General features: G+C 35.3%; 1 protein-coding gene across 1 annotated transcript in view; it reads left to right on the top strand.

The window, feature by feature from the left end:
* Nucleotides 1-12,570, top strand: part of GLT1D1 (glycosyltransferase 1 domain containing 1) — a 54,662-nt gene that overhangs the window by 19,091 nt on the left and 23,001 nt on the right. Inside the window, exons 5-8 of the mRNA XM_086623595.1 lie at nucleotides 889-925; nucleotides 1,785-1,841; nucleotides 11,321-11,416; nucleotides 12,490-12,539. Of these exons, the coding sequence (XP_086479721.1) occupies nucleotides 889-925; nucleotides 1,785-1,841; nucleotides 11,321-11,416; nucleotides 12,490-12,539 (240 nt within the window). The remainder of the gene's footprint in view (nucleotides 1-888; nucleotides 926-1,784; nucleotides 1,842-11,320; nucleotides 11,417-12,489; nucleotides 12,540-12,570) is intronic.

The raw sequence follows: 12,570 nt of genomic DNA, 5'->3' as shown, positions 1-12,570 counted from the left end.
GGAGGGCTGTGCCTCTCTGCATAATGAAATTGGCACTGAAAAGGGGGCAAGATCTAGTCACAAGACAGCAAAGACTGATGCCCTAAAGATGATGTTGTTCATTTTTTTTGTTTGGTTGGGGTTTTTTTTGTGTTGTGTTTTTTGTTGTTTTTTTTTCCATGTGGAAAGATCCCAATAACATTTCAATGTTTTCATGAAAAAAAAGTATTCCACGAGTTCGTGGTTGGAGTTATAGAAAGCTATTGAAATAAGAACTTGCTTATTTAATCACCTAAATTAAATAACTAGCATAGTAGCACTTCAGGAGTAATTTTGGAAGTGTAGTAATTACCTCTTTTACTATACCTATTTTAAAATAATTTCTTATGCAATTTCTTTTTGAGAATATTTTGCAATTAATACTACTGGCCAGTTTTCATGTCTAGACAAGTCTACATATATTTCACAGTAGTTTTTGAAAAGGTTAAAGGTAGATGTGGTCTGTTTCATGTCTGATGTGTTTAAAAATTTTGTAATGGATAAATGTAGACTGTGGTTTCAAAACCAGCTATAATTTTTCTTACAAGATTAGCATTTTTTGGGAACTAGAACTGTTCTGTAATTGAAAATCTTTCTATTGTAGGGAAATATTTTAATTTGCTATGCAATAAGCAGGTTAATGATTATGAGAAAGGACACAGAGGTAAACTAAAAAATACGTTTGTACTAACTTGGTAATTGTGTCAATGGCAAAACTGAATCATTGATACCGTAAATGTTCATAGTAAATGCAATTTACATTACTGACTGTTGGCTTCTTGTGTTACTTAAAGTAGTTGGGTTTTTTTGGAGATTGAACAGATCTTTTATGGTGAACTATGAAAGTTGCTTTTCTTCTCCTTTTTAAAGCCAGATGCTAGGAAGAAAATATATGTCCAAACTCAAGGTGAGACTTTTGAAATGCTTTTTAATTTAAATGCTTTAAGTTGAGTTCCCAGCATAATAACACCCAACAAGCATCTAATCCAAAGTATATTGCTTAAGTGAGTAGTCTAGAGAACGCTCAACTCAGCATTTTAGATGTGATTACTTAAGCTACAGCTCCTGATTTTATTTATCTAAAAATAACTGCCTACAGATTCCAAAACTCATTCCATTTGGTATGTTTCACTTTTAAAGAAAATAAAATTAATTTCAAAACTGTTATGTTGAAATAACTCATTGTGAGGTCTATTTAGCCCATATTTATTCTATATTTAAGCCATTTGTAAGGTAGTAATTAACTAAGAGATTAAATAATTAATAAAATAGTTTTATTAGTAAAATAATTGCTCTTTAACATAAGCCTAAGCAAATAATTTAATATTCAGTTTAGATTAATATTTAATTTTGATATAAATTTAATTTACTTTCTTTGCCTTATGTTAAGGACTTGGGTCTCAGCTGAGCTGTATCTGTTTTGGAGTAATATGCTCTCTCAGATAATGTTATCTTGTATGTAGATTTTAAAAGGCCAAATTTAGCATGGTGTAAGTGAGCTTAATTCCCTGGGTTGCTGAAGAAGTTCATAAATTCTGTGATTGTGCAAAATTTTCAGTTAAATTTCAATCTGATGCCTATGGAAGGATTGGGCAGGCAACCTGACATTGTTGAGACAAGAAAAGCTGGAGAATGGAATATCTGTGTTTGAAATTCACTGTGGTTGACAGAAATACTGTTTTCTAAGGGCAAGACATCAAGAACTGTATTTCAGCCATCCAGCAAACAATCAAACATGTTGTATTTCTCTTTTTGTTTCAACACAGGAATTAAGACTACACCCAGTGAAACATTTGACTGGTATAGATTTCTACAAAACACAGGTAAAACTCAGTTTTTTTTCTGTATTCACTTATTCTCCGAAAATGTCAATGATGAAAGAAATTTAGAATGTGAAGGCTAACTGATTATGTAATAGAACTACTTAATTATTTGAAAAATGAAAAACTCTAATATTAGATTCAGGCAGAATATTGATCGGATTAGTCTGGTTCATAAACTACCCAAACTGCCTTCAGATTTATGATCTGTCCAGGGCTGAATTGCACCAAAAGATAAAATGGTCATGACATATGGGTCAATGTCCCTTAGAAGGTAAGGCAGACCACAGCACCAACACCTGACCATACTGTGCTTTACATCTGTGTGATAGAAACTGTGAATGTCTTTTGCAGAAGAGCAGGTGAGGTGAAGAAGGGAAATATGTGTTGATGTTTTATTATTTGGTCTTGATGTAGAGCCTGTCTCTGTTTTCACCAAAATAATGGCATGTAAGGCAGATGACCTAATTTAAAGTTACCTGATCTTGGCAATGCTTTAATTGCTCCAGCTGCCTTTCACCAAAGGAAGAATTTGTAGGCATTTTACTGTGGTAAAAATATTTCAATATTATATTCATCAGCCTGATCTCTGATAGTACAACTGTTCCCTCTGTTACAAATGAATCCTTACTAGTCAATGGCTTTATCACATCAGTAAATGTGTGCTATTATTCAAAACTGGTGTCTAATTTTAAATTGAACATTGTGGGGTTATTTTGTTCTCAGTAAATCAAGGCACACAAGCGCAGCGCCGCTAAGATTACTAATTTTCTGAAGTGAAATGATTTGTCACTTGCTAGCACAGCCTTAGTGTTGATTTGATCTCATGTCCAACTATTTTATGATTAAAAGAGCAGTCAACAGATTGAGGAGAAGGAAGCTCCCCCTAAAGTGCATTTCATCTAATATATTAGAGATGGGTTTTTGCCTAACATGTACTAATGTGAAAGTGCAAAATAATTCATAATGCGCATGGAAAGCAAACTAAAATGTGACACTAACATCTGTGCCTGTTAAATAATAACTTGAAAACTGGCACCAGATTATTCAGTATTGTTTTTTATGACTGTTTCATCTCATTTATCTTATCAGTCTTGTCTCTATATCTATCTCTGGCGGCAGCCTGCAATTTCCACTTCTTTTAATATTGCACGTATAGGCAGGTTTTTTGGCTGTACCTTTGTGCTTACCACAGACTAATTAGGAGTTCCCACTGAATTGCTTTTCTGGGGATTTGCGGTTTCAAAGTGTTTAAAATTCTACTGAACTTGGAGCAATCAGTAGAAAACTATCAAAAATAGAAGGCAGTTTTTCTCAGAAGAATACGATTTTGATAGTGGAGGCTTGCACAATGAAGTGCACTTGAAAAGATCCCAAGCTTTTATGCAGATAAAACTGTCCAATCTCGTTCACCTCATGGCATTTATGATCTTTTTTTATTTTCTTAAAAGACTTTTTTCATGAAGTTCTATTCCATATCTAAAGGCATTTAATGATTTTTGTGGGAAATATTTCTCCAGATAACTCTTGCCTGTATCTTTAGCAGTATCTTTGAACATTTATCAAATTCAGGATTCCCAGGATTGAATGTAAAGAAACAGCACATGCCCTACAATGCAAATTATAATAGATTTGAGACATCAGTGTTAAACATCCTTGGTAATCAGGCCATACATTGTCAAGTTATTCTTTAAAATGAAGTAGACTCTTCAGAATATTTCAAGACTTTTTTAAATAGAACAGGCTTCTTATGAATATTCTTCGTACTGATATTTTCAGTCTTAGAAAAGGCTTAACATTTGGCTCATGTTAAATATAACACCAGTACATAAATAGTCACTTTAAATCAATGTAATGGCTTCAAAAAGGATTTAATGGCAGATTTAAGTGACTGACAGAATGGATCAATTACATTTTACTGTGGGAGACATCCCCCACGCCCAGCCCCCAAATGTGAATGGTACTAAACCAAAAGCTAAGGATTCCCAGCTTTTTGTACGTTTTATTTGATAGTTTGGGTTGCTAACATAAATAGCAATTGTCTAATACAAACCGAAGCAGTACTGGGGAAGGTTTTTTATTGTTGTTATTATAGGTGCAATGCAATCTCAGTACAAAAATCGTGGAATTATTATTTTTTTCATAGTCTCAGCAGCAGACTTAAGAGCTGCAGAGGTGCTGTTTGTGTAACGTTAGTGTGCTAGCTCCTAGCTGCAGTGTTTTCAGTGGATGGCTGTTAACACATTTATTGGCTAAATCTACTAAAAAAGAGCTTTTAGAGTTAATTTGCATTTTCATTAACAGTCAGCTTCATAGTGTTTCTCTTATGTGGATGAGAGACTGTAAGCAACAGTAGCCAAACCAAAAAGCTGAACCAAGTGCAGATGTCAACACACACTTCATGGACACAATGTTTTGAGTATATTTAGTAACTTGGACTATTTAGAGAAGTCTACAGCCTATGTCAGTCTGGAGGTCAGATCAGATGATCAAAATATTTTTCTCTGGCCTTATAATGGAGCAGTTTATACACAGAATAATCAGTTTTGTTAGCAATTTTAGATGCCTGTAGACTTGAGAGAGACAATGAAAGTTGAGGCTTTTGCCGAAAATTGATGACAGAAAATGACAAGTCTAAGTAAATGTGAAAACTGAGACTGGTCTTCTCTAACAACTGAGCTCAAGGATGGAGTATAGCTACTTAAGATCACAGACAGGCTTGATGTCATCATACCATAATGAAAGGCTCCTTTTGATTTCATTGGAATGTGGCTGAAATGTGTAAAAGGTAAACCCTAATAAGCATTCAGACATCTTGTGATTAGAAGACACAGATAACTAACAAAGTCTATACTAATGAACTGAAAAAGCTTGCCTATCCATAGATAAGACTGAAAACTGGTTTCCTGGAAGGTGACATAGAGTCATAGGATCAGATTCTCATTGCACTATCAAATAAAATATGTAATATACTTTTGTAGTTTGATTTTTCTACTGTCATATAATTTCTGCTTCATAGCACAGCTATTTTCAGAGCTTGAAAAGTTTATATAACCTGTCATGACACAGACAAGGTTTTAGAGAGACATTATGTTCTTCTAAAGCTATACTGGAGAAAGAGACCCACAAAAGAAAAATAAATAGTAAAAGTTTGTGCAGCTATATAGCTGACCATAGAAGTAATGATATGATAGCAGCAGTAAACTGTGATCCCCAACAGATCTGAAAGCATAGAGCTTTTTTGTTGTCTGATCTGTTAGAAATAATGAGAAACAGAGGAAAAAGAGATTGCTGGAGAATTTTGCAGTCTAATTTTTCTAGATTAGTAGCCTGCTCCTGGAAGTTAACAAGTTCATTTAACTTCTGTTGTCTTCACAGACATGTTGGCAACTCTAGCAATTATTAACTATTGAATATGAATAGCAGTATAAACATTTTGGATATAGATTTTACCTCTTAATTTCTAAGAAAAGAATTGCTTTGTAAAATAGAAGCTCAACTTCATAAAAACATTAATAAGTGTTTGAGATCTGCGGGTGGTTAAGTATGTTGCTGAAATAAGACCTAATTGGGCTACTCATTGTCAAAGTTCTGTGTCATCAGTTACTTCAATTAAAGAAACTTCGGAGTCAGTATAAAGTAAGACAGCATGTTGAAGCTGTACTGCAGTAGGACACTGCTATGTCAAACAAACTGGAAAACTTGGCTGATCTGAGCAGCTTGTTTTTCATAGTTGACTTGTGAAAGAGACACAAAATCAAACTCTTGGTGCCAAGAGACTAAAAGAGCTAATGTATGGTATTTCTGCTGTGTATAGGGAGATGAACATAAAGAATAACTACAAATTGAAAGGTTTAGAGTATCAAAAATATATGCCAGATTTGGACAAATCTATCTATGTTTCAAACTCAAGAAAATAAAGCAACCATCTTAGAGACTGAAGTCTTGACAATAAACCTGTGGATTTCCTTTTCTAGGAGATCAGTTAATACTTTGAGATACATAGGAGATGATGGATAGATGAATGATTTTCAAGAGGAGTAGAAGTTCAAAGTGAACACAAAGGAAATGAGAAAGGTTATTCACCCTCACCATCTTGTCATAGTTTAGATTTTGTTGGATGAGTTAGCCCAAATAATATGGACTTGATATTGTTTTCTAAAGGTCCGTAGAACACAACAGTGAGCTTGAAATCAGAGGTTGGAAAATTAATATTAAAATCTTTGATCATCCTTGACCTAATATTAATAAGAAACAGTTTGACTGCAGACTGTTGTGTTTTTTTTTTTATATTACTGAGCAATCTTTGTATCCTAAATTATAACCTGTAAGTCCAATATCAATATACTTGATAAAATATATTTAACCTCTAGTACAAATTGAATTTTAAGCTATAAAGGGATGAAGATATTTTAAGAACTTTGACTTCATGAGATTGTTGGTTCAGGTCCAAAATAATAACTTTGAATGAAAAGTCATGTTGTTCCTTTTTATATTTTTCTCCTCTCTAGAGGTTTCAAAAACACTCTATACAAGCTCAGTGAAGACTTTTAAATCAGAAGAAGATTTTTATTTTCTTTATTTGAGCAAGTGGTAAGAAAATTGCCCACTTAAGATGTTCTCAAACTGCTTCTTTACCTCTCAGCAAGCTAAAGCTTGGTATTACTCATTCACTTAGAGGCCTGCAGCTTTTCAGTAAGATTAAAGATTTTCAGCAATATCTTTATTTTTACTGTACATCTACGATTACTACTTTTTTTTTTCCTGATAGTACCTAGAGGGATGGAGTTAAATGAATCTGCTCTTTCAAAATCTGTTTAGATAACACTTCTAGTTATTCTTGCCTTTCTTAGAAAAGCAATGTCCTTACTAATGCTCCAGAAATGATTTAGGTTTTTGTGTTAGCTGTCTGTGTTCATGTTTTGCTATCCTGGCATCTAAGTGCAGATTTTCATAAAGACCAAAGTGTAAACTATCATAATATGTCATAATAGTAAAATCATTGATGTGATAAACGGTTATATAGTTCCAGATAAGGAACAAACTAGGAGCCAATGAAATCTTAAATAAAAACCTGCTTTTTTCCAGTGTTGCTTTACGATATTTTCCACTCTTAATATACTCCCGTCTCTCATTCTGTCTTGCAACTCAACACCTAAAACAGTTTACCAAAAGTTAAACCCAGTGCCATTGCTTCATGTCAAGCAATTATTAAACCTGCTTGCAGATGAATAGGTAAGTCTAGATTTGACAAATTTTCTCTAGGCCACGCCATGACTCAGAATCACAGCCAGCAGGAGAACATGAATCCTGAGTATTAATCACAATTCATCCATTAGCCAATATATTTTGTGCCAGGTTCCAATACTGTCAATAAATACACTGGCACAGCAGTTTGATACCCTTTTGATCATGCAGTTCCACTCTGAAATTTTAAATGCCTTTTGCTGTGTTTCAGTTTTGAGCAGCGTAATTCCACCTCTGCTCCATCATGAAAAAGGAGTTGCCTGACTGTGGGAGTTCCATGTCAGTCTTCATCTTCCACCGTGTCTGCCTCATTTCAGCTCACCTGCAGTTCATTTGTTACCATCCCCGTGGTCCTGTGTGGCACATCAGGACAGCGTACCGTCATGCTGACGAGAGGAATGAGTTTTCATAACCCTATCAATCACTGTTCTTGTTTTGACCTCTCACATCTAAGGCGACCTGCTAAGCAGGCTCAAGACTAGCTGTGGCCAATGTGCAGCTGTTTTTTATAGATAAAGCCAATGTAACAGATCACACTGCAGCCATAGACAAATACAGACGATGCATGTTTAAAGGAGCATCTCTTACTGACGTTAGACAATCATTTTTGACACTGAAGGAGACCTTGATTGCAGTGGCAAGACTTGACTTGCATTTATTATATAGTGATTCTGAAGGATGGCTGGAAAATGCGTACCATGCAGGTGGTTTTTTTTTTTATTTCCAGTAGTTAAGCAAATATCTTTCCATTTTGTATTTTCTTTGTGAAGCAAACAGAAGGATGCATGAGCTAAGAGATAATGAAGCACAGTGTGCTGCTTCAAATCTTTGCTTTTGTAATGCTCACAGAAACAGGGAGAAACAGACACAAGCTTTTTTGTTGTTATTTGGGTGTTTGCATGTCATTCAAACAAGATAGTGACACAGTGAAAGTATCAAAAGAGCAAATCAGTTGATTGTGCCATATTGATGAATTTCCATTTCAGAAGTGAGTCGCCTATCTGAGAAAGGCAGAATGGTAGCAAAAATTCCCATACTGAAAGTCTTGTTTAAGCTCAAGGAGAAAGAAAAAATATCTTCTTTCAAATACCAGTTTTCACCTAGCTGATGGCTATAGCTGATAAAGGCAGCTATTGCAGTTGTTCTCTTAATATGTTCCCCTTTTCAGCGTTCTGGTGAGGACAAAGCATACTAAAATGATTGCTTTCTTGTACAAATGGCTACTTTTTTTTTTTTTTTTTTTCTTCACAGCAGGGGTACTAGCAAGGCTTGAGAAAGCAGCAGGTGGGAAAACACTGGTGCAGGCATCATCTTGATGTGTGAAATGTAACCATTTTCAGTGAATGAGCAGAAAGCTAACAAGATACACAAGTGCTGCTGAAGTTTGATCTTAAGTAGACAGAGAAGGAGTAAACTCCCAGCACTAAACAGTGGCAGTGATGTGCTGGTAATGCAATCTTCTCAGAAACGTCTTTATATGCTTCTGAGTGGATTGAGTGGGGAAAGTCTGCCTGTAAAAATGAATTAGGTGATGACTAAGATCTACAGCATACAATAAAATAAAACTACAATTTATTCTCACTTCTCTAAATTGAATGGCAGAGGCAAATCCTTTTTTGACTAGCCCTTCTACGACAGTTTTTAGAAATGCTGTGTAGGATGCAGTCTGTAATTCAGTGTACCAAATATCTGCTATTTCAGAGAAAAGTACATAAAATTTCATGATAGACAAGTGAGGCTTTGTAAAGTTGCATGAAGGGGATAGTCTGCAGTGAGAGTTCAAGGCTGTGAATGTCTTTTCAAAATAATAGAGGTCAAATAAGTGGACTATTTTAATTAATAAATATTATTTTAGGTAATTTCACCAGTGAAACAATTAGACTGTTATTGATGAGATTCTTGAGAGAAGTACCTTTACATGCCACAGGAACTGAATGGAAAAATCCAAATTGCAAAGTACAATTACTGCCTGTGGGGCCAGTTTACTGTTTCTCTTTTGGGTTAAGGTTTTCTTACAGGGAGCAGAATGGTGGGCAGGACTGCACAGAATCGGTCTGTTGGGGCTTTTCATTGTCAGAGCACTTTAAAACCTTATCTAATAAAATGAAAAGACTGAAAGCTGTAAGATAGAAACAAAACTATGTTAGCAGATAAAAAGAAGCTGTTATTTCAAGCATAGTTAATGTTGATTAGGGTACTGTCACATCAAGAGTGCAATAGTGCTATAATCTGTATGTGAGAACAGGGAGACCTGATTTCTCACTACTGTCTGATTGAGCTTTTAGTGCTACCTTTAAGTTTGTTCCAAAATAGCCAGAGGTGAACATCGATAGGTGGGAGTTCATAATTTAAAATGAATATTTGTGCCATATGGATAGCTAAAATGCAATCTGAATTTTGCTGACGCTTTCTAGTAATTTGTTTCGTGTGAGTTTATGCCATGAATTGAAACCACTGCTGCATGTCTTAAAACCAGAAAGTATTAATGGCCCATAGCACCAGAAGAATGGCTTTTTCAATTCAAATGTTTGTGTGTTATAAATTACAAATTATTTCTTGGTCCAATAACCAGTAAAATATTCCTTACCATTGCTGCAGCCACTCTTGACAAGTCAAGCTGTTTAAGTTAAATGAAACGGACTCAATAATGAATGCTGTGATGGGGAGCATTTAAAAGTCCCTGAACTGAGTTTTAATTTTAAAAGCAACAGTGCTTGAGTATGTCCTGAATCACCACTCTTTTGATTCTCCCCCTCCCACAAAATAGAGGTTCAATGCAGAGCTCATGTTAATCCAGTTCCTTGACATGAGGGGAGATACTCCTGGTATCTTTGTTCCAGGGCTGGAGCAGACCATGCTGTAAAGTTATACAGCACTGTGAGGAAGCAAGTGGTACCAAGTTTGGGTGATCTTAAACTACAAATTGCAGCAATTTGGTGATGCCCCATAAGCAGCTGAGTTTTTTCTGCAACTGGTAGAGGGTGGGAGGGGAAGGGAGGAGGAGGCCTCGGAGAAGGGAGCTCTGCAGCGTTCAGCAGCAGATCACCATGCCACCACAACTGTCCTGCTGCCTTCCTCTGTTAATCATAAATCCCACAGACAGTCATTCTGACCGTGCAGCATAGCCCTCCTGGTAGCTATGTGACATAGCCCCGGTGTGGGATCCGTGCATTGATGTCTCACAAACTGCCAGCTGCTGAGGAGCAGCAGCCTGATGCTCCTCATTGAACTGCCCAGTGTTAGACAATCCATGTCATCCATCCTTGCCATGAGCTCAATAAATAGGTGAACTGAAGGCCAGCAAGCTGATTTGTTCAGTACAGTAAATCAAACATGAACATCTCAACCTCTCTAGTGTTTATTAAATTATGTTGTTGTTGTGTGTGTTCGTTCTGCAATTTGTGAATTATGTTGTTTTATCACAAACACATTTTACCAAAGTTCATCACATGGTGACCCTTCTCCAGAAGTATATTCTGAATTAATTGTGCTGTCATAGAGCCAATGGCAACTGCAATGTCATGCACCAGATCTTCATTTTCTAATATAGCTACAAAATTATTTTTTATAGGTTGTTGCTGTGTATTTGCAAGAAAGATTTCCAATGTTAAAAACTCCCATGTTGAGATTTTTCCCCAAATTATTGTTGATTTGTGTTTCTTATCAATAAGGTTAAAATAAATACTTTGCAATAATTTAACTTCTAGTTAACTATTCTGTAGAAGTACTGGTGTACTAAGGATAAATAAGTATAGGACATTTACCAGATCTTTTATAAGAAAAAGTGTCAGATCAAGAGCTCTCATCCCTGCAGCCGTTGTTTAACTAAACCTCACAATATCCTTGAAATAGGTGTTGAGTTATTCTATGGATGCAAATTTATTCTTCTTATGGGTAGAAACATTGGGACACGCTGATTTGTGTAGTTGCCTAGTTGGTCAAACCTGGGTTCTAGTGTTAAAGAATACCAGCCATTGGATTTTCCTCCAAATCCTGCACATTCATTGTCTCTGGAAATAAACTCCTGTGCCCTATAAAATTACATGCATGATTAAGTTCTCCACTGAGTTGATTTGAGGATGGATGTGAGAGCAAGAAACAGAGGGAACAATAATGGGAATTTTTCAGAATCCACCCTATTACTGCTTTTGCCATTGTATGTGTTCATTCATGAAACAATTTGGAGTGTTCAGCTTTTCATCTGCATTCAAACTTTTAACATTTTTTTGTTACAGACATTCCTACAGATACGAGCAGTTTACACGTGTTTCTTTTGGTATGTGGACTTCGAAGAGTCAAAGATCCTCTGTATTTAGTAGATGTATTTTCAGGTAGGTACCTGCTATCTGAACACTCTTGGTTTGCCCCTGGATTCAGATGCATTTCTTTTAATGTTTCTAAGTTTGGCATAAGCTATTTTATTCATTGCAGAAAACTTCATAATATATTTACATTTAAAAAAAAAAAAGCTTATGTAACCATTGATCTGTTCAACACATTATTTCTGTACTATGTCTTTTCCAGCTTACTGGGAATAACAGAGCATTGAAATCCAAACTATATTTGATTATTTTACTTGCTGGGAAAACTATTTTGCTGTTACATACAATATTAATGGAAGACAAAAGTAGAGTTCACCTACTTAAAAATAACTTTTTCATTTTACTGTCCTGTGGCTGTTACACAGATTTGCATGTGTCCTAATTAATATCATTGAAGTTACAAGCAAATTTTACCCCTTGTCGTTATGGCTCAGCAGTGTAAACTAGGCTGAAGTTTTCTTGTAGTCACATAGGTGAATGTTTTGCCAGGTTCTGTGTGTGTGTTTGTAAAAGGTTCAGATATTCCAAGTTGGAAATTTAGCTTCCACTATTCAGTTTACTTTTCTAAGCCTTTACCACCTTGTGACACTTAGTAACAAAAGTAGTTTATTAAAGTCAAGTGACTAGTTTTGTTCTATTCTGGTATTGAAAGAGTGGCAAATTTCTTTTATGCAGGCAATAACTAAATATCAGTTGTAATGGTTGCAGTTGCTTCCACATGTTTCTTTACATAGGAGGAAAAATTCAAATAATTTTGTCTTAGTGGCCAGAGCATTGTTCTCTTGAGATGATTCAAAATTAATATTTGAGCTTAGTTAAATAACCCTTGAATCATAAGAGACTGCACGAAACAGAATGCTAAGTACTAACTTTCAGACATGCTAATCATTTGAATTGTGAGGAGTAATGTGAGGGCTAAGCTTGAAATCTGGTACACATTCAGGCTTTTAAGTAGTGACACAATATTTGCCTAATTATTCTTTATTTGTGCAGCTACGTACATTGATTTCAGAGAAAGAATTAAATTAAGTTAGAAATTAATAATTTTGATTAATATAAAAGATGTTCCTCTTCTGTTTTAGATTGGCACAGGAAGGATCCCAGTGTCCATCTGGGCATAATTGGACCTGCAGTAAGTTGTTGTTGCAATATTTATTTTATTT

Source organism: Tauraco erythrolophus, chromosome 19 (assembly GCF_009769465.1).
Source record: "Tauraco erythrolophus isolate bTauEry1 chromosome 19, bTauEry1.pri, whole genome shotgun sequence".
In the NCBI taxonomy this organism is placed as follows: Eukaryota; Metazoa; Chordata; class Aves; order Musophagiformes; family Musophagidae; genus Tauraco; species Tauraco erythrolophus.
Note: the sequence above shows the minus strand (reverse complement) of the source record. Positions and strands in the feature narration are given on the sequence as shown.